The sequence below is a fragment of the Theobroma umbraticum genome, unplaced genomic scaffold (assembly GCF_002168275.2).
Source record: "Theobroma umbraticum cultivar Fairchild unplaced genomic scaffold, ASM216827v3 scaffold_130.0, whole genome shotgun sequence".
Taxonomy (NCBI): Eukaryota; Viridiplantae; Streptophyta; class Magnoliopsida; order Malvales; family Malvaceae; genus Theobroma; species Theobroma umbraticum.
Window position 1 is genome coordinate 4,745,771 of NW_018397264.1, and position 26,392 is coordinate 4,772,162.

General features: G+C 34.9%; 5 protein-coding genes across 15 annotated transcripts; 3 read left to right on the top strand and 2 right to left on the bottom strand.

The window, feature by feature from the left end:
- The first annotated feature begins 120 nt into the window (after positions 1–120).
- Positions 121–1,626, top strand: LOC110422152 (Pre-rRNA-processing protein TSR2, conserved region). 2 transcript variants are annotated; one of them, XR_002445692.2, is made up of 4 exons: positions 121–395; positions 512–600; positions 742–854; positions 1,485–1,626. XR_002445692.2 is itself a non-coding variant. In XM_021435946.1 (3 exons), the coding sequence occupies exons 1-3, from the start codon at positions 182–184 to the stop codon at positions 793–795; spliced, it is 357 nt and encodes a 118-aa protein (XP_021291621.1). In that variant the 5' UTR covers positions 121–181; the 3' UTR covers positions 796–1,422. The 2 variants fall into 2 exon arrangements, 1 of the variants encoding a protein (XP_021291621.1); XM_021435946.1 differs by lacking the exon at positions 1,485–1,626 and having other exon boundaries at positions 742–1,422.
- A 745-nt stretch (positions 1,627–2,371) lies between these two features.
- LOC110421077 (spindle assembly abnormal protein) lies at positions 2,372–7,403 on the top strand. Its single transcript, XM_021434539.2, has 4 exons — positions 2,372–2,868; positions 3,608–4,020; positions 6,032–6,292; positions 6,391–7,403. The coding sequence occupies exons 1-4, from the start codon at positions 2,741–2,743 to the stop codon at positions 7,098–7,100; spliced, it is 1,512 nt and encodes a 503-aa protein (XP_021290214.1). The 5' UTR covers positions 2,372–2,740; the 3' UTR covers positions 7,101–7,403.
- A 2,288-nt stretch (positions 7,404–9,691) lies between these two features.
- LOC110421078 (CDPK adapter, putative (DUF1423)) lies at positions 9,692–15,056 on the top strand. 2 transcript variants are annotated; one of them, XM_021434541.2, is made up of 5 exons: positions 9,692–10,001; positions 10,494–10,922; positions 12,177–12,733; positions 12,855–12,921; positions 13,711–15,056. In XM_021434541.2, the coding sequence occupies exons 2-5, from the start codon at positions 10,544–10,546 to the stop codon at positions 14,151–14,153; spliced, it is 1,446 nt and encodes a 481-aa protein (XP_021290216.1). In that variant the 5' UTR covers positions 9,692–10,001; positions 10,494–10,543; the 3' UTR covers positions 14,154–15,056. The 2 variants fall into 2 exon arrangements, with proteins under 2 accessions (XP_021290216.1, XP_021290215.1); XM_021434540.2 differs by having other exon boundaries at positions 9,692–10,922.
- A 963-nt stretch (positions 15,057–16,019) lies between these two features.
- On the bottom strand, positions 16,020–19,279 carry LOC110422207 (heat shock protein). 8 transcript variants are annotated; one of them, XM_021436032.2, is made up of 3 exons: positions 18,192–19,279; positions 17,529–17,647; positions 16,020–16,642 (listed from the first exon to the last, which is right to left on the bottom strand). In XM_021436032.2, exons 1-2 carry the CDS (start codon positions 18,916–18,918, stop codon positions 17,604–17,606), a joined length of 771 nt encoding a protein of 256 aa, XP_021291707.1. In that variant the 5' UTR covers positions 18,919–19,279; the 3' UTR covers positions 16,020–16,642; positions 17,529–17,603. The 8 variants fall into 8 exon arrangements, with proteins under 8 accessions (XP_021291707.1, XP_021291704.1, XP_021291703.1 ...); XM_021436029.2 differs by having other exon boundaries at positions 16,020–16,620; positions 17,536–17,647; positions 18,180–19,279; XM_021436028.2 differs by having other exon boundaries at positions 16,020–16,620; positions 18,180–19,279.
- Positions 19,280–22,168: 2,889 nt separating this feature from the next.
- Positions 22,169–26,282, bottom strand: LOC110421833 (uncharacterized). Of its 2 annotated transcripts, none has more exons than XM_021435519.2 (6): positions 26,135–26,228; positions 25,712–25,817; positions 24,634–24,678; positions 24,411–24,519; positions 23,478–23,733; positions 22,169–22,873 (listed from the first exon to the last, which is right to left on the bottom strand). In XM_021435519.2, exons 2-6 carry the CDS (start codon positions 25,809–25,811, stop codon positions 22,682–22,684), a joined length of 702 nt encoding a protein of 233 aa, XP_021291194.1. In that variant the 5' UTR covers positions 25,812–25,817; positions 26,135–26,228; the 3' UTR covers positions 22,169–22,681. The 2 variants fall into 2 exon arrangements, with proteins under 2 accessions (XP_021291194.1, XP_021291193.1); XM_021435518.2 differs by having other exon boundaries at positions 22,171–22,873; positions 26,125–26,282.
- Positions 26,283–26,392: the final 110 nt, after the last annotated feature.

Here is a 26,392-nt window from a genome sequence, read left to right on the forward strand (position 1 = left end):
TCTCTCCTCTGATCCCAACTTTTCGCAGCTCTTTCTATATTACACTCGTATTGTCAACAAAACAAGGAAACCCCAGAGGGACAAAAAGAACTCTCTCCCTATAAATCTCCCTAGCAAAATGTTTTTACCGTTTTGGGATTTCTTTAGGAGAAGAGAAAGCAGAACCAAAAAGGCTTAGAAAATGGGATCCTTGAATGGGAACAACCATTCGGGCGTTGCCTTTACTCGTCAAAAGCCTGAGGCTGCATCTCATCTCCAGGAAGGAATCACATTGCTTCTTTCCCGATGGCATGGCCTTCAAATGGCTGTCCAAAACCAATGGGGTGGCCATGATTCCTTCCAGAAATCCCAACAGCTTGCCGCTGATATCTTCTTTTGGCTCTCTCAATCCAAAGGTGCTGCTCTTTAAGCATGTTTCTCTTGGATATTGTAATTTTGGAGATTTCTTAGGCTGGATGTTAGGTATTTACGTGTAGGAACACAAACAATGAACTAGGTGTTAATTTTGCAGCACTTCAGATAGAAGATTTAGAAAATTTGCTTCATGAAAGCATGCTATTATCTTTAAATACAGAGATTGAGGATGGGAGCATTGAGGAGGTATATACCATATACCCTTTTATCCAAATTGGTTTCTCCATGTCGTTTGGCTCAACAAAAATTCCAGTTCTTTTGCTTATTATTTATTCAATCCTTTTGGATGTAAATGACAGGATGATTCTATTCTCATGGTTTTCACAGGTAGCAGAACAGTTGATGATTTTGCATGAAGAATACCTGCACGGAAATAGTTAGATAATTAAGAAATCTCTAAGAAGAGTCTGGCCCAGATGCTTGATCCACATTACAGACAGGTGACAGCAGTTACTGCCATGGAATATTAACATTCCTCTCTTCATTCACTAACTCGCATGATCTGGAACAATTCCTTCTTTTCAAGCATGCTTTTTCCACCCTCAACAATGCCTATTCTTTTTCCTTAGAAGTCCTAAACATCTTTAACTTCAAGAAGATTAGTTAAAAATTACAAATAGAAGATGAAACAACTAATTCGCAGAAAGAAATTAATCGTGTCTGGCTGATGAGTGAATTACACTACACCATTTTAAACAGGTAGGATGGATGGTATTCAACATAGACATGGAGCTCTGGTAAGAAATTAAACATATATATTTATTGAGTGAATGCTCAACAGACCAGATCAATAAAGGACACGAGTGAGTAGTTCACATAGGGGAAAAGAGTTCAATTCCGGAATGAATTCAGAGTGCCAAAAACATGCTTTTCTGCTGATTGGCACCTGATTACATTTCCACCCCATGTTTCTTGTCCTCCAATATATGCAACTGTTAACGTAAGCCTTATGTATATTTACTGTTGTCAAGATTACAATGAACGATTAGATTTTGGTTACAGGGTTGTTATTTCCCTTTTCTTTTCTTGTTATCACTACCTACACATGAATCATTGTGGATTATAACTAGGTTGTTCAAGATCAGCTTCTCTCCTTTTCTCTGTCCGGGGATCGTATTATTTGGCCAAAGAGGCAAGAGCAAGAAGTTACATTCCTTGTCCTTAGTGTACAATGTACTGGTGAAACATGGTGCCGTAATAGATTTTTCTTTTCCTTCACTGATGTTGTCTTCCAAATAAGTTCAGCAGAACATACATATCTGTTCCTAGATCAATCTGGCAAGAGGTTGCGGGACGAGTCGATAGCCAGCCATTTTTAGCAGAGAATGACGCCTAGTTTTTATCTATGTTTGAGCTTTATGATTAACTAAAAAACCTGAAAATATTGCGAAACTATCACATAACCAAAAACTTTTAAATGCCTCACGATGAACATACTACTGCGACTTCATCATAGACAAAAACTTACAGCAATCTGACTTGAATTGTCAAAACACGATCGTTTCTGTATTTAACCAACTTCAATTTCTTGTGGCATATTAAGTAGTAAGTAATTTAGTTTTAGCTTCCTGAGAATCGTAGGAAATGTGTCAAAAAGTTTCCCTGATCAAGCTGGCACAGAGATTTCCAAATTTCGAATTCCACCAATTCAATCGGATTCATTACGCCTGGCATATTTCATCTGAGGTAATAAAGAACAAATACATCTAAGTGGAAAGAGAAGCATTCAAAACAGCCATTGAATTCCAAAAACGAAACTAAAATTTACATAAATTAAGTAAATTGTAATACTCCTAATCCTAAGACGGCTTAAGCTCGAGGGGAGAAAAACGGGCCAAAGAAACGCGCGTGGGCCAATATGAAACAAAACAATCCTTTTCTGTTAAACAACCCATCATCCGAATCCAATGTCCTTCGGACAAAAATGGGGAAGTACATTCAGAAAGGGTACAACAGTCATTTTCCATTCATCACTGTCCCCCGTTAGATTCTTCCTCCTCGTGACGGATCAGTTGCGAGTCTAGCTTGTTATTTTATGACTTTGGGGTTCTGTCCTATAAAGTACTTCTTTCTCTCTCCAATTTGTTTAATTACTGCATCATTTCTCAGAGTCCCAGATCAGTGATCCTAGTTTTGTGAGCTTGTTAAACCCACTTAATTTTTGTTTTTGGTGTTGTATAGAAGCTCTCTGCTTTGCTGTCTTCAGTTTCTTACTATGTCTCACGATTAAAGATCTCTTTCTTAGTGAGAGTCAAAAGATCAAGTTTTTAATCTTTTGTCTTTGGGCTGCCTTAATTTTGCAAGTCAAAAAGGAAATTTTGTTCGAATGATGTCAATTCCTTCTCCTTCCCATATGGGTACTCCTCCTCATATGGGTACTTCCCCTCACACTGATAGCGCTCCTCACATGGATAGTCCTCCTCACCTAGATATCCACCAAGAGCTCTTCCCGGAGTAAGTTTGCTATGCCTTCCCGCATGTAATTGTTGTTTTTTTGTTTCTATTTGGTGATTTTCTTACATGTTTGCTATTGGGATGAATATGAGCTGATAATCCTGAGAAATCGAGTATGTGGAAAGTAGAATGCGTTAGAATGCATAAAATTTTTACATAGAATTTTTTTTTGAAGTTCTTGTTTTAAATAGTTTGAAAATGCACATGTTGCATGTAATAAATAAAAGGGTTGATTACCGTAAATTAAAGAATTTATTACTTCTATTTCCTAGCGGTGTGATTGTTCTTTTGCGTAGAGGGAGCCTGGAAATCTCTAGTTCAGTATTTTTTACCAATTAACGGTGATGCATGTTTCTTTGGAAAATTTATCGTCTTATCTGTTTCCTCATCAGATTTTTTGTTTCGAAGCTGTGAACTAGAGGGACTTCATATTACTCTAAGCTATTTTTAAGAATATAAACTACCTGCAATTGGAAGTATCATTTATAGTAATTAGCTACTGGAAAAACCTTCTATCTCTAAACCCATGGATAGACCATCATTCTCACTCCTAAGTCATCAACTATAGAACAATGTTTTTGTTGTTGTTATGGCTTTTTCATCAATTAGCGAGCATAGCAGCTTCAACAAATGTTCAAATGAATTCCATATGAATTTTAAAGTACTTTAGAAGATATATCTTCTAAAGTTTATGGTATATGATTATGTTTGCTTGAATGCTATTTTACCCCAATTGCAGTTATTATGGTGGACCAGCTTCCATTCCATCTGAGGCAAAAGAAGAATCTTTGGGGAATGATATCCCTAATGGAAGTAATGATTGTGCTCCTGGAGTTAAAGAGAATAATTTCCATGTGCCGGTTCAACCTTGTACTGGTGGGGAAGGATTGCCTTATGCCCCTATAGATTGGCCAAATCCTGGTGATATTTGGAGCTGGAGAGTGGGTAAAAGGGTCAGCAGTTCTGGATTCTACAATGATAGATTTCTCACTGTTCCAAAAAGGCTTCGAAAGCCGAATAATCCAAAAGTGTTTGCAAGCAAGCCAACACTTGAACGTTTTCTCCGATCACAGTTCCCAGATGCAGATATTGATGCATTCTTTGCCTCATTTATTTGGAAGATCCCTGCCATTTTGGAGTCTCCTGCCAAAGGTTGTCTGAAAAAATATACTGTTCTCTATTTCTTCTGCCCTTTTTCATTTTGTGAGGGAATTTAATTTCTAACCTATTTCATCTGAAGTAAATTAGAATGCATCTTGATTTATATAAGATTTTGGTTTCTAATTATAGTTGGAGTGATCTCATTGGATTAGCATAGCCCGCTTAGATGGGCTTACTGATTAAGGTTTACTTGAGGTGAATTGGTATCTGATGGGTGAACTCTTTATATTTCATGCTAGTAACTTAAGAAGTTTGAAATGCATGGGAAATGGAAGAAAAAAGCACCACTGATGGAAATAGGAAGCTAGTCCAGAGAAAAATACACGGAGACATCGACAGATGCGCACACGCATATATTCTCTACCCAAGAGGACACTTGTCTTGAGACTTTTTCACAGCCAAAACCTTGACAAGCCATTTTACTGATGCCTTAAAATATAGAAACTTACTAAGCATGTTTAGCTTTGCACTTTCTCTTTACATGTGTGTCTAGGTATCCTTTTACAAGCTTCTATTGGTGTAGGCTTTCTGCTTAAAATTCTTGCAAATTTCCCTGGATTTTGCCAGGCATTTTCAGTAAGTTTCATTAATATTTGTCATGTTTATATCGCAAACTGAGAGCTTATTTCCCTTACTTTGCTTCTGCTTATAATGTGGAACTTTTGTTATGGAAGCTTGGGCTTGTCTAGCCAACACCACTAAAGGTAAGAACTTGTCATAAGAGGGTGGTAGGAAATGTTTCTATTGGGATCTCTTGGCCTGTTATAATCCCACCTGTTTGCTATCCTTAAAGGCACTTCTGAGTGTAAGCTCTTTTAAATGATATAGCTTTTATAATTTAGGGTACAGCATGATGATGGTTGGTATTGCCACTGTTTCTTTCATCCTGTGATTTAGAGTATATGTAAATGAAATCATGATCATATCTGCACCTTAGGTGGAACTTTCATTGGCCCACTATTTGTCATTATAATCTTAGGTGAAAACTTATTATTGCACAAGAACTTCTTCCTCAATTTGGTTTATACTCTGGCATTAATCAAATCTTTAGTGATTAACTATCAGATGCTCACTCTTTTGGGCACAAACTTGAAGGCTAGAGTTCCTTTTTGTTGCTTCCATATTGTGTAACTGTATGGCTATACTATTGAATATGATTCTGTCCAAAAAATAAACAATTGATTTTGATTGCTTTCGAAATTGCTTTTGCTAAACAATGATGATTTATGTAGTTTAGTTGGTTGTATGGATACTATCCAATAATATAGCAATCTCATCAGATATATTAGTCAAAGATTGTTAAATGCAGGCCTCACAGATCTATAAATTAAGAATTAATCCATGTCATATTAAGTACTGCTGATTGACCTTATACTTCCTAACCACTTCTCTTTTCCTGTATTATATCTGTTTCAGAAAACTGAATATTATGTCAAAAATTATGGTAATGATTGTCACCTTAGGAGCTTTGAAAAGAGGTTCTTCTATTGCCTGCCATAACACTTTAATAGCTTTGGAAAGGCCCTATTAGAATTCTAAGATTGGTGTCTAGCTACCTGCCGTCTGTCAATGTATGTGCTCGCTCAGACTAGTAATTTTTCCATCCTTTTCCTTGTTTATGTTTGCGGAGGTGAGCATATACTCCCTACAGACTGATCTTCTGCTCTCTCTGTTTGTCTCCTTCCTTGCTATTACCTGTTGGGAAGGTTTGTTGAACCAAGGCTACAGAAGATGGGGAGGAGTTGACATAATCTAATGCAGGCATGCAGACATGCTTTAAAAAGATCTAGTGCATATTTCATTGCATAAAGTTTGATATAAATTGTAATAATCCAACTTGATCAATTGCCCTTCGTTCTTGTTTTTATCTTGGATGGGGAAGCAGTTGAAGGAGTAGTCTAGGTTATAATATTTTTATTTGGGTTTCCTAGTGTTCTAAGTTATACCAGGTTTGCTTTCTCTTGATTACTTAGCCATAATTCTTTTCTTTTGTGTGATGAAGCCGACACTCTCCCTCCAGCGATTGGAGTGGAGGATGGTGAAAAAGAAAGTAACAAAAAAACTCGCCGTAGTAGCCAGAGGAAGACTCCCCGTTCCGGTCATTCCAACAACAGTAAAAAGAGGCAGAAGACAACTACAGAATCAGTCAGACCTAGGCGACAGACTCGGCAACATCTTAAAAATTCAGCCCCAGCACCATCTGAAAATGAAGAGACAAATGCTGGTCTTGATATGTCTTTTTTAGATGATGAAAAGACAAGAGGTGAGAATATGAAAATTAATATTTATTTTAAAGGGGTCAAGTATTTGTTCTCAATTTTAACAATTCTCCTGAAAATGATATTGTTTCTTTCTTTGTAGAGGAATTTGATACCTATCTCAATTCTTTGGATGACATGCTTGCTCAGCCTCTATGTGAAGAACCATTTACCCACCCTTTGATGCCTAATTCTTTTCCTGCTGAAGACGAAATGTCTGAAGCTCGAGGGAAACTTTCTTCATTTCTTGATATGGATTTTCCTTCATTGATTTGCTTTAAAGACCTTGATGAACTCACAAGTCTAGCATCTAAACTTCGGAAGGATCCTACTCTTACTGCCGAACAACTTGTGAAGTTGAAGTTGATTGAAGAGATTCCGTCATTTTGTGAAGTTTTTCTGGAAAATAGAGATGTGATGGAGCAGGCAGACAAGTTTTTCACTGCCCTCGAGGACAATAAAGCCAAAGTTACTTCACTCAGGCAAGAGTATAGCGAATTAAAAGAACAAGTAACACATCTGCAGTCAGAAGTGGATTCCAATACATTGACTGTGCAAGAAATTGACAATCAGATAGCACAACTTAAATCTCGGCGCGCTGAGCTTACTAGAACAATAGAGAATAAGAAGAGAGATAGGGATGATTTGACTTATAATCAAAAGTTGGTGGCAAATTCTATTCCTAAAGTGGTTCATGAAGTCCAACTTGCTAATGCCAGAAAGCCAGGATGGGAGCTAAAGAAGGAAAATGCAGAAAGACGTGAGGCTGAAATACTTGCTAAGTTTGCTCCTCTAAAAGGATTTTCTCTTTAAAAGGAAATTATCTTTCTCTTCCCGAAACCTTTTTATCAGCTGCGGTACCAATATTTTAAACACGATAGTTGTGGTACTATGCTTTTGATTTCTAGAAAAATAGCTGATACCGCCACTTTCCTTTGCATTGCTTTGCGTGTTGTGACATTTTAATAGCTTTAGCAACCACCAGGTGCCCATGTAATTTTCGATGTCAAGTATCGGGAATGAGGGATGCCTGACCACTATCTTATTATGGATTTGAATGACATCTACTGTCGACCTTTTGCGCTTAAATATTTTTATATCTATCAGATTTAAAATACAATTTTGTTAATTTCAACTTTTTTTGCCAATGATAGGATTATTAGATAATTTTAACATTTCCGTCAACTATTTATTACCCTAGAATAACCCTCATTTCCAATTTGATTAACTAATAACAGATTAATTGTGCTGTAAACAAATAAAATTGAACAGCCTATAGGAACTCGCGCGTCAAACTGATGACATTCCTGTAAAAAAAAATATCTCGTAAAGGGCAACAGAAAAGGTGGACAGTGCATGCATTTCATCCACGTAACTCTAATTAACTAATATTAGAGTTAAATTATAAATAAAATTCGTTATAGAAATATACCATTTAAATATCTCTATAAAAACATATATCTCATAACACAAAATTTTTATTCTGATATTTAATTTTATATTCTTACGTCTCGTAATTTTTGGACTCTTTATTTCAATTAACAACATACTCGGTAACAATTTAAAAATTCTACTATTAACAAAATCTATTACAAAACCAATATTTTGAAAATATATCTAATTGTCACTGACTTTGAAATATATGTATCTTGATCAAAGCAATCAATTTTTGGCTATTGGGTGAAACATTTAAATTAGATATGGTTTCGCATAATTCATCCATTCGAGGCCTTTTGGCTCATCTCATATACTGCTTTTGCATATTCAAATAACATACTTGCCATGCTTGCTTAACAAAAAACTCTAGTTTGGTCGAGTGGTCTAAGGCGCTAGATGTAATTTCTAATAAGTTTAAAATGTTAAATTTAATTTTTTGGATATCACGCTTGTTCAACAAAAAATTCAATTTAGTCAAGTGTCAAAAAGCGTTAAATTTAAGCTTTGATGTGCCGAATGGTTTAAAATGTTAAATTTAAATTTTGATACTGAGTAGTTTAAGGAATCAAATTTAAACTCTAATACCTCATGTCAAATATAAAACCCTTTTCTCAAGCTCTCTATAACCACAAAAGTCCGAAACTCAAATGAAACTTTCTTCGTTTCCTATGCTTATTATTGAATTGAAGGAACTTTTTCGCTTTCTATACTTATGGCTGAACAACTTGTGAAGTTGAAGATGATTGAAGAGATTCTATCATTTTGCGGGGATTTTTGCAAAATAGGAAGTGGTGAAGCATATAAGATTTTTACACAGGGTCATTATTAGTAAAAGTATAACAAGTATCACATTAGAAGTAGATTCTAATCCATTGATTGTGCAAGAAATTGAAAATCAAATAGCACAACTAAAATCTTATTTTACTAAAATGAATTGAATTATAATCAAGAATTGGTGGCAAATCCCATTCCTAAAATTGTTAGTGAAATCTATTGCCAGAAAGCCATAATGAATATTAAAAGAAAGAAAACCAAGAAAAACATGAGACTTGTTAAATTTGTTAAATTTGCTCCTTTTAAAAGAGTAAAAGAACATTGTCTAGGGAGGATATTTGAAAATATTTTTCTAAAAAAGAAAAACTCAAAAGAATAATAAAGAAAGTAATAGAATACTCTAAAAGCAGAGAAAAGATATTTGAAAATACTTATTTGTGTATTGAACTAATGAATGGTTTGTTATGGAAAACTTTATACGCAAGAGATTTAATGTCCTACCTATGATTAACTAACATCTAATCATAAATTGCATCAATAAATCAACAAATAGTCAAAATTCCTATAAACAATTATGTTAACTACTCGTGGTGTGCATGTGACAGCTTCAGTCTTTCTTATACTGCATAGCTGCTTCCCTCTTCAATCTTCAAGTATAATTCACTAATCAATTTCAATTTCCTTAATAAAAAAAATTATCTTTTCGAAACTTTTTTTTTGCTACAAGTGATAATATTAAAACATTATAGCCATGGGGTTATGCTTTTGATTTTTATAACAATTGTTGAGGCCGCTAGTTTCTTGTGCATTTGTTTTGTTTGTTGTGACAGAATTTAATAATTTTAGCAAATCGAATACCTATGTAAAATTCAATGAAAATTATTAAGATATCTTATCACTATCTTATCATTTGAATGAAATGCTTTATCCGCCTTTTACTTACCAGATTTATAGGATTATCATATAATTTTAACCTTTCCATTAAATATTTATTACCCTAGAATAACCTTGATTTCCAATTCGTTTAACTAATAACCGATCAACTGTGCTAAAGGAAAAATTAACTGCCTCGTAAGAACTCGCGCGTGAAAAGGATGGCATTCGTTCAAACAAAGAAACTCTCTCTCCCGACAAGGGTAAAACAGTCATTCTATCTTCATGTGTTAAATTTTTCCTACTACGGCAAACAAATTTTGCCGCTGAGTCCATGATTCCCCACATTACTGCTTATTGGGGTTTATCTAGGGCTTCGATTTGATCTTCAGTCTGTTAAAAAGATTTTATATCTCAATCTCTTTTTGTTTTCTTTCCCTGTAATTACACCTCGAAAGCTCGTCATCTCTCTTTTCTCCGATTTCTGTTTTTTTTTTTTGGTTTAAATTTTGTTATCTTGAAACCTCGAAATTGTTTGATTCTTTTTTCCTTTTTCTTTTTTTAAAAATGATTTTAGTTTTGGCAGTTGCAGAGATCGTCTCCCTCTCGTGAAATTTAAAATACAAGCAGGTGATTTTTTGTGTTTTTCCTTCCATTTCCCTCCTTTTTTCGCTTGAATCAAAGAGTTATTAGATGAAAATTTGATATTAATTAACGTTAATAACTTTGATGTGTATGTTGAATCACATAACACCTTTCTCGTAATTTGGATCGTTCGAGGAGATTCTTGAATCGCTTATTGGATGCTAAAAGAACCTACATTGATTTATTTATTTATTTATTAGTTTTTGCATAATGCATTGGATTTTGAATTCTTTTGTTTCTTCATTGGAGTCATTGATCTGTATTCTGGAACCGGTTGATTAGTTCAATATGAAATTCAATGGTAGCTTTGCTTTGTAATTGAATACTATAAATTTAGCTAAGCAAATCTTTGCTTTCGAAGAAGAACTAAAATTGCAATGCCATAGGAGTTGGATAATGAGTTATGGATTTGGTGATGTGTTTGCTAGTTGTGTTGGGATAACTGCTAAACATATCCAAAAAAATTTTAAATGACAGTGAGTGCGGTGTTCTAGCCCTTGGCTACTTATCTGCTAAACTTGAATCTTATGGAGCTTGATAATACTAAGGAAACTAATAGAAGCACGCCTAGGAAAAGGGAAAATGGTCTTCATCTGAAGCCAGTCTCGCCAGAGGCATCTGGTGTAGGCTTGCCTTATGCTCCTATGGATTGGCCTAAGAAGGGTGATATATGGGGCTGGAAGGTGGGGAGGAGAGTTGCCATCACTGGTCATTTCTTGGATAGATACCTCTATCCTCCAAAACGCCTTCACAAGCTTGACAACTCAACTGGAAGGAAACGTGGTTTGGCTAGTAAGCTTTCAGTTGAGCGATTTCTCCAAACGGCACTCCCTGGTGCAGACATCAGTGCATTTTTTGCTTCATTCAGCTGGAAAGTCCCTGCAAAAAAGCATTCATTGACAAATGGTGAGCTCCCAATAATTGTGCTAATGCTCCTTCTATTCTCCCGTTTACATGTGCTCATTTGAGGTTTTTTCATTTATATGGTAGCTGGATTTACTTCTGCTTTTTTTGTTTTAACCTGTATAGTGTCGTAGTTATTCTTTCTCAATATACATGAACCGCATCGGTCTTTAAGTCATTTGGCCTTGGAGTTGGATATATGGTTCTGTGCTAAATTCATTGAATCCTGTGTCTGACTGTTTGACATAAACTACACCTAACAATACGATTCTCTGAATCAACTTAGACTGTAGTGTCAAGGTGCTGTTCACCCACATCTTTGGGCCACAGATATGTTTGGTAGTTCCTTTTTGTTCAAGTATATGTTTGACTTGTTAACAAGATTACTCATTCCTTGTTCTGGGAGTATTGAAGGACCAATCATGGGCTTTTGTTAGGAATGTTTTCCTTCCGGTTTCAATCAAAGGTTGTTTCTGTTCACTATTCTTTCTTTTTTGGATTTCTTAGATTATGAACCATGAAATCCTCTAAGTCTTTGTGCAGGTTGAGGTTTTCAGTCACTTTACATGTTTTTAGTTCTTTGATAAATGAAAAGTTTTAGGAAGGAGAAAAATGAAGAAAAAGCTTTTGATTTCTAGTTCTACTGATTTGTGGAATTAAAAGCCATTCTTGAAACAATTTTGATTATATGGATGCAGCTTGTATAGTTTAATCTACCTTTAATTAACGAAGAAAATATCCAATGTGACCGACAAAAGAATTGATGTTCTCATAAAAGTCATGTTTAAACTGATTAACCTGTTAGTTTCTTGTCTGCATTCTAGATGTGTCGTCTGTATCTTAGAGCATTAGCCCCTGATGACAAAATAACTCTTGTGAACCATTAGCATCCTACGACTGAATATTAGAATCAAGTAGCTATGTATGACAATCATAGCCTTCAGTGCGATCATTGAGCTATTAATGGTATTCTTTTCCACATGATATATTATTTGTTCCATGAACTTGGAAACACAAATCTTATGAATATCTATAATGGCATTTCATAGGTAATGGTCTTTTGCTTTTAATTCATTCTCTTAGTGTTTAATCCCTTTGTATTATCGAAGGCTGCATCCTTTCTACATTGCCTTCTTCTTGTGACAGCACATATAAAATGTCCTCAAATATTTTAAGGTAGTTGTTCGAGATGTCTAGTTTTAACTTTGAACTTGTTTTCATTGTCTAACAAACTTTTGCTGTTTTATGAGTATGCAGTGACACGGACTTTCTTTGCTCCACCTCCTGAAGAGATAGCTGATCTTTCAGTGTCTGACGCCCAGTCTGATGGTGTGACTTGTAAGGCTGGAAATAAGAAGTGCAACAGTTTATCTGCTGAAGCAGAAAGCCCTTCTTTGGTTCCCTTGCCTTGTGATCTTTGCTGTGGTGAACCTCATTTTTGCCGTGACTGTTGCTGTATTCTATGTAGCAAGACTACAGACTTGAAATATGGAGGCTATAGTTATATCAAATGTGAAGCAACGGTGGATGGTTGTATATGTGGGCATGTTGCTCATCTGAACTGTGCTCTTCGGTCTTACATGGCTGGGACAGTTGGAGGTAGCATTGGGTTGGATGCTGAGTACTATTGCCGACGTTGTGATGCAAAGACATCACTGGTTCCACATGTGACAATGCTTTTAAAAACCTGTGAATCCATTGATTCTCGTGATGACATTGAGAAGATTCTGAATTTTGGTTTCTGTATTTTACGTGGTTCAGGGAAGACCGATGCAAGGGAGTTACTGGATCGTATTGAGTTGGCTATCACAAAGGTAAAGCCAATATAATCTAGCTACAAGGCTTACAGATTTCTTGCTTTTGCAAAAATTTTTCTTTGTGCACTTTGGGGGTTTTATTAAATACACTAGTAAGAGATTTTGGTATTTACATCAGCTTAAATGTGGGACTTCTCTTGAAGATATCTGGAAAGTGAAAGAAAGTGATTGTGCTATATCAACAGGTAATTTAACTTTAAATCTCATGCATATAATTTTTTTTTTGAATAGCCTCATGCATATAAAAATTAATAAAGTCACAACTTTGCATTAGCTAGTAATGCATGAAACATAAGATTATGTTAAATTTGCATCAAAATATTTGCTGTACATTTAGCAATTGAGGAGTTTAAGAAATAACCGCCCTCTTTTCCTTTCTAAGATGGGCAGTTTTGTAATTGTGTCTTCTTTCAATCAGTTAGACGTTAATGCATATCACTCACACAGTGGTTTTTCTGGAAAATTATCCTGGCAAATCCAGATGGTTGTCTGTGCATAAGAATATGAATATGAATTCTATTCCTAAGCCCTTTTTACTCGACTTTCAGTGGGAAAATTTTCCCTTCCATTGCCTTCAATCACGGCATTTGGATTATTGATGGTATTTATCACAGGCATAATTCTTCCTTAGAGGGTAGAGAAATATAATGATATGTGATTGGTATTTTGAGGGTGGACCGAAATACAGACATGTAATATTAGTCAAAATAGGAGAGAGAATTCCAGAATTTAAACATGGATAGATTTATTGAAGTTTGAGAAGTTAAACCATCTAAGCTTGAAGATATGAAATTGCATTTCTTAGTTTGTCCCCTAGGTCTGGAAGGAAGGCTGAGCTGTAAGCTGAATGAGTAATTGCATTTCACTGTGTTTATTATTTCCTTATTACCTTTTTATAGTTTCTTCTGTAACATCTCTCTTGTATGGTGCATTAAAAACTTAGATACAAAATCATCATTTTGGTTTATTTGCAGGTGCCTTCCATAATGGAAATTTAGAGCTTGAACCAACAAATCATCAGGACTCTCTAGATATTAGACCATGTTCAGTGTCAGTTCAATCAATTTCTTCTGATTATCAGAGTGAATACCTAAAACTTGAATATGAGATTGATCAGGTTCTTCAGGCTCTGAGAAACGCACAGGAGTCTGAATATAAAATTGCAGAAGAAAAGCTTTATGGTCAGAAGAATTATCTTCGCAATCTTTATCAGCAACTGGACAAGGAGAGATCTGAACTGTCACATCGGGCATCTGGAACTGAAGCAGATGCGTTGCTGAATGCTATCTTGAACAGAGTGGATCAGATGAAAAAAGAAGTCATGAAACTCAAGGAAATGGAAGTAGTGTCCAATGGATTTGGAAGGACTCCTAAAGTTACTCTGAAGGAACACTTTGGTTTGGAAATTGAGGACTAAATCATTCTGCATAGCAATGGGTTAATTTGTCCGATGTACACCAAATTTTGCCGTTGAACTGTAGCACATCCTTTGAACTTTCCTTTACATCTTTGACGGTGAAGTTGCATAATGCAAAAATAGGTCATACCATGCACCCCAAGAATTGTGGGTCTAACCTCCTAGAGGATTCGGGGAAGACATGTGAAGGCTGTTGGTAAAGGAATACTGCAGTATAGAAATCGGAATCGAACACAGCCCCTAGGGCAAGTATATGATCATACAAGGTTGTTTGGCTTTATCAGTTTGATGAGTTTTCTCCCAAGTGTCGTATATTTCATTGAAATATGTTGCGTGGCTTGACAGTTAGCAGAGAGGGAAGTTGGATCACTCATCGGTTCTGGGTATGATTTGGTAAAACCGCTGTCAGAAAAGCCACAAAAAACCCTGTGACTTTGAACAAAGTTGCGTACCATTTCTCACTTTAATGAATAGAATGGGGGCTCTGTGATTGGAATTCTTTGTGTCCCAGCGAAACAAAAGCAGTCTTTGTGCAGAGAATTTTTGTTCTTTCTAATGGAGAAGATTCAAATTTTGCATTTCGCTGGTTCTAGCATTGCCCATCTTGTTTAAGATATTTAACATTATAACCATCTTGAAAGTTGCATTTAGGTATTAATTACGCATAACCCGACAGGTCTCATGTTTTGCTTTGACTAACTTTGTTACAACTTATAAGCGTAAATTATACCACTCCCGTCCTCGAGATATGACTAGGAAACGACATTCAATCTACATCGCCTTCTATTGTTAGTCACGCGGTAGCAATACTAGCGGATGATTTTGCCCCAATGCTTGCCAGTCATTGCATTGTCGTGTAGAGATTTTTGTTGTTGTTGTTGTTATTTATTATTATTATCTACAAGAAATGATCCACTTTATATTATTATATAAAACTAATTTAAGATGTAATGATTGTATTTAGTTAATTTCATTGAATTTCGTACTGTATTACATAAACTTGAAATTAATTAAAAATATTTTATTATCTATTGCATATAATAGAGTCGACTGTTAAATATATATTAAAAGGGATAACGTTTCAATCAATGCAATTACATTGATTTATAATTTTACATGTAAAAAAATTATATAAATGAATTGTTAAATTCAGTAATTGATTTGTTAAAATATTAATCTTATATAAAGTGATGTAAACTAATTAATTTAATACTTATATAGTTTGATATTCCGACAAGAGTTAAAAAAACAGAGACGGTCAAACCCACAGGACAGATTCGACGACATCTTAAAATTTCCACTCAGCACCAAATACAAGTACAGATGTTACATAATGATGTAGACTTTGTGGCAGAGCGTTTAATGAAAATTGCCGAGTCCTATTTGGGTAGAAAAGATATAAAATGTCATTGTTTAAGTTATCTTTCTGTTGAAAATGTCTTGCTTCAATTTTTAGCCAGAGTCAAGGAAATAGGGACATATCCTTCGAACAAGTGACTGAGGAGCTGATTTTGATTTTCACATGGAGACGTTGCATTAGCTGAAGCTAAAATAAATGTATCGAGTTCGATGTGACTTTGCTGCAAAGCATTTAAAGAAAATTGCTAAGTCTTGATTGCATAGAAAAGCTTGTGATGAGTTGAGCAACATTAATAAGAGGATAAAGGCATTAGAGATTAAAAAGAGGCCCGGCTTTGTATAATTATGAGGTTGTAGTTTTCAAAAATTTTATATCTTTTTTCTCTTAATGATCTCTTCAAAAAAGTTTTATTCTTTATTCTTCTTTTATCTTTGACCCTTTCGTACACATATATTTGCTTTTGATAATCTTAATAATCTTTTGCTATAAATCATTGACAAAGTAGATAAAGAAAACTGCAATAATTTGCTAAAATAATCAACTAGTCCCAAGTTAAATTGGGATGCAGGAATCGTATGATTCCTTTGACAAATAATTCATTATATTATTATTTCTTTGACCCTCATAACTTGGATTCCTCGATGGCATCCTTCTATATATATATATAAAAGAAGTGAAGCAACGAAGGGGAAATTCTTGTGTCTGGTTTCTTCAAGTGTGGTGGGCGTCAATGATAATTGTTTAAAGCATATGGTGAGACTTGAGGGGACGCGACATTCTCTAAAATCAAAATATTTGTGAAGGAATCAAGCTTTAGTCACACCACAATTGCAAGCAAATTGATAGCAAATGAAACCCCTCCCACAGCAAATAAAGGAGTTTCAATTTCTGGGAAAAGCTTTTGCAGTTAAAGGTTAGCAAAGTAACAACCCTGCCCTGGTCAAATCTCATTCTCAGCACCCCCACGCCAACCCCACTCTTTCTCTATTTATTTCATCGGCACGATCCCAAGGGCTTGGGGACCTACGGAAACTGAACCTTGGACCTACAGCTTCTCACCCTAAAAGATGGGTGCCTGAACCAGCATGGCCACATCTAAATGACATCCTGATTAGTGGAAACCGACCTCCTGTGGGAGGCCAGAAAGACAGTTAAATCTCAATTTGGGAAAGATGTCATATATACTAAGAAATGTTCTTGGAAAATATTGCAGTAAATTAAGATGAGAATGCAGGTTCTGCAAGCAGTGACAACCATAGACATGGAACACCGAAATAAATATTGAGCTAAGACATCGTCTTTGGTATGAACCAAGATGAATAGATATGATAAGCAAATTTTCCACATAAGCTGATAAATATGTCCAATTGTCTATTTCAATCAATGTATTTTACTGATAACCATAAAGCAACAAGAAGGAAGGATATTTGACATTATGAATCACCGGAAAGATGTAAACGAAAAGATTCATCATAATTACAAGAAAATGAATGACTAAAAGACCTCATAAGACAATGTTGTTTATCATTACTTTGCATGAGATTGATATACTAGACGGCATATTTAAATAACCAAAATCAAAAGGCAAAAAAATGAAACTCTAAGGTCCAAGATTCGACGGCCTTACCTAAACCAACCAAGTGGACCAAAAGCATAGATTCTTAACCACAAAGTAAGAAGAGAACCAATTCTCAACATCGACACAAGAAAAACAACTTTGCTTTATGATGTTTCAGGTTGAATTTCACCCAAGAATGTACACAAAGAAAATGCAGACACGTAGAAGCACTAAGAATCTCTAGGACCAGGACTCAAAAGTAATCATTCACCGAGGAATGTCAGCTAACATATAACATCTTGATTAATTACCAGGAAATGTGAAAGACAAAAAGATAGCAAAACTTGTGTATATCTTTAATCTTTATTTTGAAAATAAATTATCAGTTCTTGGCAAAACAACAGATTGCTTTTGAAAATAAGAAACAAAAACACATGTACTGAGGAAGCTACTCAACTATGCACCTATGGAAGGCCATTCCTCGCTTCCCATTCACACAATGGTGGGATGAGAAATGGAAAAGAACCCAACTTCAATCAAGCACATATTTAGACCAGTCAATGTCGAATTCCACTTCTGTAGAAAACATAAGAACAAGAAACATCCACAAGCATGTTTATGATCATTTTCCTCATAGTCAAGAACTTATGCTAAGAATGTACATTTCTATGAACATAGCAAAATCCTAGACCTTTTCTTGGCCTCAGAAACAAAATGCACCCCAACCAGCCTAAAATACAAAAACAAGCTCATAAAACAACTATTCTACTCAAAGTTATTACCCAAGCTAAATCCTCCAATAAAGCTCATCAAGAACATGCCAAGGAAATCATCTAAATTCCGCAACAAAAATCATAAAATTCATGCCAAGAAAACAATATCAAATCACAATTGTCATTACCATTATGCCCAGCATGCCTGAGAAGAACAATTCTTGATTTGATTCATTAATAAAAGGTAACCATACAGAAAAAAAAGAAAAGGCTAAGCTCCACCGACGACCTTCAAAAACTAAAATCAAAATAACATGCAATTAAAAAACAAAGCAAGAGATTCTATTGTTTTTACTGTACAAGAACAAGCCTATTATTATTATTATTATTATTACCATTTTCCATACCTCCTTTAATCTCCCCATTCCCTTCACCTTCGCCTCCACCAGCTCCTTCCTCCAAATTCTCCACTTCGCCTCCCTTTGGCACCGTCACAATTAGCTCCCCATCTTCATAAACAGCACTCGCCAGCTCCGGCCTCGTGGTCTCTGGCAGCCTAAACCGCCACATGTCAAGCTCCAAATCATCCAACAAACTAAAATCCACCAAACTATTCGACCTTATCACAATCTTAGTAACCCCAGGATGGATTTCCACCGTATGAGCCCTCACAACGTCGCCGATTCTCCCATCCGTTTCGGCGACGAACTTGAAACAGTCGGGGCTTTCCTCCACCGCCACGTCGGCATCCGACCTGAAAGGCAGTTCCAGGACGCGGCTGAAGATGTGGGGCAGCCTCCGGAGCTTTTTGTGGGACCCACCGCTCAACAAGGTCTCAGCTTGGGACCTCGTTGTTCTTGGGTTCATCTCATATTGGATAGTGATGTTTCTTTTCCTGGGCAATGGGTGGATTCTCATTTTGTTTTTTGAGGGTATTTGGGATTTGGGTTTTTGGTTTTTGTCACAAAGAATTGATCTTTTGGCGGTGAATTGCGAAGAAGTGTAAGGCAAGGAGAAGGCTTGGAACAAGATTAATAGTAACAAGAAAGATGCTTTGGTGAACAAAAGTGAAGAAGAAATTTGGATAGGAATCCAAATCTTGATCAAGTTGTGGAATGGAAAAGGTGAAATCATAAAGCAATGGTGTCAATTCTCTTAAAACTTTCTTTCCTTTTCTCTTTCTTCTTGTTTTTCTTTTTTTATTTGGAGATTTTGATAAAGAAACCGGATATGGAAAAATTGGAATGGAAGGAAGGATTTTGAAAATTGTTCTTTGAGATTGAGCGTTGAAAAGGGAAAATAGATTTTGTGATTTAGATTTTCCTTTCTATAACGAATGGGAAAATTGTTTGAGGGGTAAAAGAAAGGTTGTCAATGAAAATTCTATGATCTCTGCCTTTTATCGTGGTGTGCAGAAAGCTCGAGGCTGCAGGGGAATCACTTGAACAGATAAACAAGACTAGGCTTTGTGAATGCCCCTCTGCTTCTAATAATTTTACCTATGAGGTTACTATATCTTTTATTTTTTAAAATTATTAGTATTATTCAATACTACTTTTTTGTAACTTATTTGAATAATTAATTAATGATTAAGAAGGACAATAGAGAGATTTTAACACTATGAGAAAAAAAAAAAAAGAAGGAGAATTGAAAATTACTTATGAAATGAATTCCTGTGACAAATTTCATAATATTGTTAAACTTAATACGAGAAAGTTTATAAAAAAAAAAGAAGAAGAAGAGTTGTGAAGAATTTATATTAATCAATCAGGAAGGTGACATAAGAATACAATAATAATATGGTTATTGCAAAATAAAAGAGACAATATCTAAAAACTATTAGAATCATTTAAAAAGTTCGTTATTTTTTGATTATATTCAATTAAATATTTGTATTTAGATGAGTTTATAATTTAAAAAATTTCACATTAAAATTTTTAAAATACAAAAATAGATAAATTTTTGTAAAGATGATTGATCACGTATGCATATGCGGTTCAAATATTGGTCCCCTTTGATGTGATTTTAGCCAATTTGTTTTTGAGAGTGCTATCATTATTACCAAGAAAAGGACCAAAAGTTAAAGATGGTTATGAGAATATTAAATGTGGTCACCCCATCATTAATTATTGGAGTTGTTTTTTTTTTTTCCTTTGGAACTTCACGTTGGAAATTTGTGCTTCTACATGACATAAAAATTTAATTTATTTATTTATTTCATAAGATTAATCTGTAAATAGTAATCAATATATATATATATATATATATTAATGATGGTCATAAAAATTTAATTGCTTGTATGCGAAAATAAAGATGATGGTGGCAGGGTAGATTCATCATGCACATGCATTGCCGGATGCTAACAATAATTGTATACATGGTAATTACATGTCAGGTGTGACCAATTAATGATGGATTAGCTCTTTTCTTTGAGTAACCACAAATAATTAATTGTTAATTTACTTATCAAAATATGTGTCTATATCTAAGAAAAAATTAACTAAGTACATTTGAAATTAGATAACTAGCAATAAATATTTAGTAGTTTGATTCGGTAGATGTAAGGCTAGTCAAATATTGAATTCCATTGCGTCCAAAATATTAATTGCAAAATGTTTCTGAGTTCTCATTTCATGCTATATATTGATTAATGGGGACAAATCAATAATTAAAGATATAATTGTTTTTTCTAAAATTCAACATCAAGTCATTAACTACTTGTGTTTTTGTAATAAAACTTAAAAACAAAGAAAAAAAATATTGATGATATATTTTTAAGAAAATTTAGATTTTTTCCCCTTGCGTAATGAAAGTTTAATAAATACGTGGCATCATCAACTCTTTTGCAAAAGACATTTTATTTTATTTTTTTGTTAACTTTTAGACAGAAGAGGAAGATTGCATGCAATTCAATTCCTTGCGGCAAAGAAATAAGTAAAAAAAAAAATTCAAAAATTCAGTCAAAGATAGGCACTCGAACATTTAACTTATTGATTGATGTATTATCCTATTGTCTAAAGAAAAAGATTTGAATCTCTTTCTATAATTATAAAAAAAAAATCAGAAAAAAGATGGAAGTGGATATAATTTTCCCATAACATGAGGAAACTACAAATTCCATGGTCTTATGTCAAAACCAATATTTGTTATTTTTGTATGTTTGAGTTTATTGGATTATATATGTAAATTAGGATTAAATTAATTTGGGAGAACATCCAACGGCTTAAATTTGAAAGATTTTTATTTAAATTCTGGTTCAAAAACGAATAAATTTTATGAAATAAGAAAATTGTTTTATTCTATATAACTCAATCTTAATATACTTTTATAAGAAAGTAGGTGCTTAATTGGCATTAAATCTAAAACTTTGAAGTCCATGATTGACAAATTGTTCATCTACAAATCATCGAATACTAGTAAGATAATACTCTACCCAACTCCTAATAGTAGATGCTAATCATCCTTAAATTGTTTGCCTAATCCCATTCTATGATTGATTATTCTTTGGATAGAACAATGGACTTCAACTTGTAAGCACTAAAAATGCATTATCCTTAAATTTATTTATTCCCCACCCCCCCTTAAATTAATCAAATACAACAAGTTAAAACGTTCACCAAGAGCATTCTAGCATTGAGCTAAATGGAAAACGTGGATGCTGACAAAAACACCCAAATAATATATTGGGAATCCAATTGAACTTTGTGTTGCAAACATTCTGTAATATTTAAGAAGGTGCTTTTTGGCATGTAAAGACAAGGAATGAAGGTGCCATGATCCTTCCTGGAAATGATGTGCTACAGGTTTCATTGTGAACCCTTTTTTTATCTTTTTCTTTTACACACACATACATATATATATATATACTGGTTTGGTGTAAGCTTTGTCTTTCCCTTCAGTTTTGGCCACATGCGTGTGGTAGGGTAGGGACAAACGCAGGGTGCCAAAGGTGACAGATTGCATTCTTTTTTCCCCTTCTTTTCCTTTGCCATGATGGGTGACTTTTAGCCCCTCCTATAACAAAAACAAGCATTTTTAAGGATGCGGGGAGAAAGAGAACCTCGGAAAGCTGGACAATAAACAAAGATGTCATGTTTCTCAAGTTTTATGATTATGGATGGAATTAAGAGTTTAATCACATTTACAGCATGATTAGAATTCATAAGTTGTTTTTTAGGCTTTAAGCCGGATTTGGGAGCACCCAGAGTTGAGTCGAGAAGGAATAGCATACTTTAAACTAGTGATAAAGAGAACTCGACATTTTCCTAACATCCCGATTTGATTCTCAAGTGAAGCCAGACTTCGCTTAATGCCTTTCCTTTTTTGTAGCAGTAAAACGGCCAGCCAATGAGGAATCGAGGAGCAGGGGCCCCTGGCCTGCATTGGGAAGTGGTATAGGTCACAAAATAAAAAAACTTCCAGAGGTACTAAAGGTCAGGCCTGCCCGGACCGAACAGTTTGTTGAACTTCTTGATACTTAGGTGCTTTGACTAAACCTCAAGGCTGAAGGGAATCTAGTCATGTATTTTCTCTGTTCTGGTGCTATTTACTCCTCTATCAGCCTTCTTGTTGCCAATATTATGACCCAGCAAGTCATCCAGAATGCCAACAAGCATACCTTCATCACTATTGATATGTAGGCTCAGGAAAATAGCTATATTGCTTCTAATATGAATCAGACCCAATATTTTAACCGATGCATTAGGTAACACAACCAGACATTGTCTAAAACGGATACTGAGACCTTCAATCCATTTTATTTATCAATTCCATGTCAACAGTATGACTTTCATGATGCAAATGCACTTCACAATATTCATGCCTTCAAACCCTCAAATAATCCTGTAGAAATCCAGTTTATATTAACACTCTTCTCTGATTTCCTTCCCAATATACATTACTCATCATGAGAGCCCAAAGAACCTTCCTGATGACGCAATCGACGCCTACGGTGAGCTCTCTTATGGGCACGACTCTGTGCTCTGCTTGGCACATTTGAGGTGCTAGAATGATGAATCTCCTCTGCTGTTTCAGTATAACCAAAAACACAATCTAGCGGGTCTGCCATCAGATCGATACCAGAGTTCACCTAAAATAACAAGATGGTCAGGAAACAGGGAACAGAATCCATATCCCATGAAAAATTATGGCAAGGCCTGAGGAAAGGCAATAAATGGATTTATGCAGCCAATCATGGTTAAGGATCTATTGGGCTGGATCAGCAAATTACAAAATGTTATTTTCTTTTTCTAATATTTAATATCATTTTAATATAAGGAGGAACGCACATGCAGAATAACAAGCTTGTCCTACGCCCAAACCTGTTAAATACTGTTTTTGGTGAGACATACTATAATAATTATAGACCTGATAACTGACAGATAATTCCATAATTTATTTAAGGTGAAAAAAAAAGTTCAGAATTTATTCTGAGTTGATATCAAACAACTGTTAATCCCAGAATATCCTACTTTGCATTGACAGCATATACAGGATAATCACCTAGCACTGATTTTGAATGCCATAACTAGAAAGTAAAACAAATGAAAAGAAACAAGTTCATTTTATGTGCTCAATAGCAATAAAACTAGGTCTAGAAGTCTATGTTCTACATCTAAATGCACCTCTTGCACAACTTCATTACAACTTTACAACAATGTTGTGACAAAGCGAAAGAAACTAAGTGCACTTACAGGAATTTGCTTAGACCTCAAATCAGTCTTTTTGCTGCCAGAGTTATTGTGGAAATCACTGGGGGTGGCATTATGGGAGTCATTCTGGGAATGATCATGAGTTCCTTGATCATGACTGATATTATCGCTATAGAAATTTCGATAACGCCACCTTAATCTTGGCTCTGATGTTGAATCATCAAATACTTCCTCCGAATAGAAATGTTTAGAGATAAGTCGCATCTTCGAAGGATCATCCCTATATTTCTTCACTATTCTGTTGTTTGACTTTCAGCTTATGAATAAGAAACTTAGGCAAAAGCAACTGTATACAGATATTTACTACTAACATGCACCAGTAGAACATATAAGCAGATGCCACGATCATATTAGAGAACAAAATATCAGAGTAGGCCTTGACCATTTACAAATACAGTAAAAGTTACAAAACTTGAATCAGGATATCTGTTTACTCTTTGGCATTAACCTTGAGCTTAACTTGAAGAAAATAAAATATGACTTCCTGATAATCAACACATTTACCGATATTATCTTTAAGAATGCATACGACATACCCAAAAATATTTTTGTTTTGCAAAAGAAATAGTCACCCATATCTATGAAGCATGTACACTGATAAATCCAAGAAAATGACATTTATTTTAATTGTTGCTTTAATCAGCTGTAGAATTAACACTTATTCTTGTTCTGAATCTTCTGAGTCTCCAGAATTTCAGAAAGCAAATTACAGACATAAATCCTGTTATTTCAATTTTAAAGGCAACACATGAACAATATATCCGAGGAAAGTTAAGCTTGTTAACTTTTTATTGGATCCAAGCAGGAATTTTTGTCAACATATTTCTGATATGTCCATGAACCCTATAAAACATCTTTATTTTTCACATTATTTAAACTGGAAAATTTTATCAAAAAGTAGCATATGGTACATACATATCTGCTAATTCTCTCTGCATCCGACTTCCATCTAATGCAAGAACATGGTCAACACACGACTCTAGTGAGCTACCAAATCTCCACAATCCAAATATAGTAGCAGCTCCTGCATAAAGTAAAGACTCAATTGTTATTATAAACAATAGTTCCAATGAGTGCTTCTGCATGTTTATGCATGTCTATTGGTGAGCGTGACTAGCTGTGCATCACAGAGAGTTACCCACTGAGGCGTTTAGCCGAACTAACGTATTCAGCTTCCACATTGCTGCAAGAGAAGGTTAGGAATTATCAGAAACTGCTAACAATAGAATATCCAACACAGTGGTTAGAATAAGTTGGAAAAAAAAAAAGACCTGGTTGTTACCAAAATGATTTGAGAGATAATGAGATAATTTTTATGAAATGAATAAAAATATCTAAATAGAGCAGCAGCAACAATACTAAAGGGAAAATATACTGCTAGAGTATGGAGCCAACAAAGAACTTGTGTTCATAAGTATTTTAATGTTCATATTACCTAAAAGTAGAAAGAACTTGGACAACAATCAGTAAAAAGACCACCTTACAGACAGGTACTTACTTACCAAAGTTCAAGTTGAAGCTTGGACAAGAAATCTTTTTTGAAAAAGCAATTCAAAATTAGAATTATGATCAAATTAAACAATCATTAGCCAACCCAAGAGAGCTTCTTCAAAATTTTCCGGAACTATAAAAGATGAAGTCAATGGCCTAGTTCCTAGGATATTACTTGTAATGAAAACTTGGTTTGAAAAGTTAAAGAAGCGTTTGCTGTAAGGCAATTGTCTTGCAATCTCCTTTCTAATTATGTCTAGGGGCAAAAGGAATTAAACACTAACATAGCATTGTTAGGTCTGGTAGCTATATTATAGCAAACAAAAGCTAAGCCACTGTATAGAATGCATCAGGTTCATAGTCTTGACTCCTGAGATCACAGAGTATAAAGTACGAGAAACTTTAAGCTTTGAAGACCAGTATTATGAATCTAGAATGCAACATGCAACAAAAATTCAAATTTAAAGAAAGCCACTTTCTAAATGGAAGTTGAAAAACAAAGATCAATAATAAACATAGCTATACAGATCATTATTCATTGCGAAAGAACTAAATCTTCTAAATATTAAAAGTAGAAAAAGACCAAGTATCTTGAAGCACCAGTAGAAACCGGATACATCAACCCCAATCAGTTTTGGACTTATGCTTTCTATACCATATCCAAAACTATGAATGCATATTCAAATACAACAAATAAGCAACAATGCGGGTGAAAACGAAAATACCAGTCCAGGCAAGACCACCTCCAGCAATTACACCAGCAGAGAACTGCCTAACAGCCTTGGACTTACATCTATGAAAGAAATCTTGCTCTTGTAGGGTCATTTGGTCCTAAGAAAAGAACACACATTATAAGGTAATAAGACTGCAGAAATAACTGATGCCACTACCAACAAGCTTTTAGTATTACCAGATACGGTTCTACACAAATTTAAATTTTTGAAACAGTATTTATTGTTTTGCTAGTGTTTAATTGATATTTCTGGAAAGAAAGCACCTTTCTTCCTGTTCTATTCTCATCGATCCCAAAAGCAAATAAATTGCTTCCCGGATTAATAAATGGAAGATACTTAAAAGATGACAAGTGAGTGGAAATGAAGAGTTAGAAGCCATAGGAACAAAAAGGAATGAAGGGTACCTTTCCCGACCTGAGATTTTGTTCAAGCTCCAACAAAACTTCACCCATTCTCCTCCAAAATCAGCTGCGTTTTCTCTGATGATGACTGACGAGGGACCGAGGGTCGAGAGTTGTGAGTCGAAACTTCACACAAGGAAACTGGTGTCTGTTCTTGGGCCGCGGCCCAGTGCCGTTGATGGGTTAGGTCTATGGCTCCAAGCTTCTAGTTATGCCTCTCACTCTTCCTTTCTCACCTGTAGACTACTGGGCATCGGCCTTCCTCGAAAAA

Coding starts and splice junctions, on each gene's coding strand:
- LOC110422152 (XM_021435946.1), top strand. CDS start 182: ATGGGATCCTTGAATGGGAACAACCATTCGGGCGTTGCCTTTACTCGT. Junction 396..511: donor TTGGCTCTCTCAATCCAAAG/GTGCTGCTCTTT, acceptor TTAATTTTGCAG/CACTTCAGATAGAAGATTTA. Junction 601..741: donor AGGATGGGAGCATTGAGGAG/GTATATACCATA, acceptor TGGTTTTCACAG/GTAGCAGAACAGTTGATGAT.
- LOC110421077 (XM_021434539.2), top strand. CDS start 2,741: ATGATGTCAATTCCTTCTCCTTCCCATATGGGTACTCCTCCTCATATG. Junction 2,869..3,607: donor CACCAAGAGCTCTTCCCGGA/GTAAGTTTGCTA, acceptor CCCCAATTGCAG/TTATTATGGTGGACCAGCTT. Junction 6,293..6,390: donor AGATGATGAAAAGACAAGAG/GTGAGAATATGA, acceptor CTTTCTTTGTAG/AGGAATTTGATACCTATCTC.
- LOC110421078 (XM_021434540.2), top strand. CDS start 10,544: ATGGAGCTTGATAATACTAAGGAAACTAATAGAAGCACGCCTAGGAAA. Junction 10,923..12,176: donor AAAGCATTCATTGACAAATG/GTGAGCTCCCAA, acceptor ATGAGTATGCAG/TGACACGGACTTTCTTTGCT. Junction 12,922..13,710: donor TGATTGTGCTATATCAACAG/GTAATTTAACTT, acceptor GTTTATTTGCAG/GTGCCTTCCATAATGGAAAT.
- LOC110422207 (XM_021436024.2), bottom strand. CDS start 18,918: ATGATTTCACCTTTTCCATTCCACAACTTGATCAAGATTTGGATTCCT. Junction 16,643..18,179: donor TAAAGGAGGTATGGAAAATG/GTAATAATAATA, acceptor GGCCTCCCACAG/GAGGTCGGTTTCCACTAATC.
- LOC110421833 (XM_021435518.2), bottom strand. CDS start 26,172: ATGGGTGAAGTTTTGTTGGAGCTTGAACAAAATCTCAGGTCGGGAAAG. Junction 25,818..26,124: donor AAAATCTCAGGTCGGGAAAG/GTACCCTTCATT, acceptor TTCTTTTCTTAG/GACCAAATGACCCTACAAGA. Junction 22,874..23,477: donor TGAGGTCTAAGCAAATTCCT/GTAAGTGCACTT, acceptor TTGTTATTTTAG/GTGAACTCTGGTATCGATCT.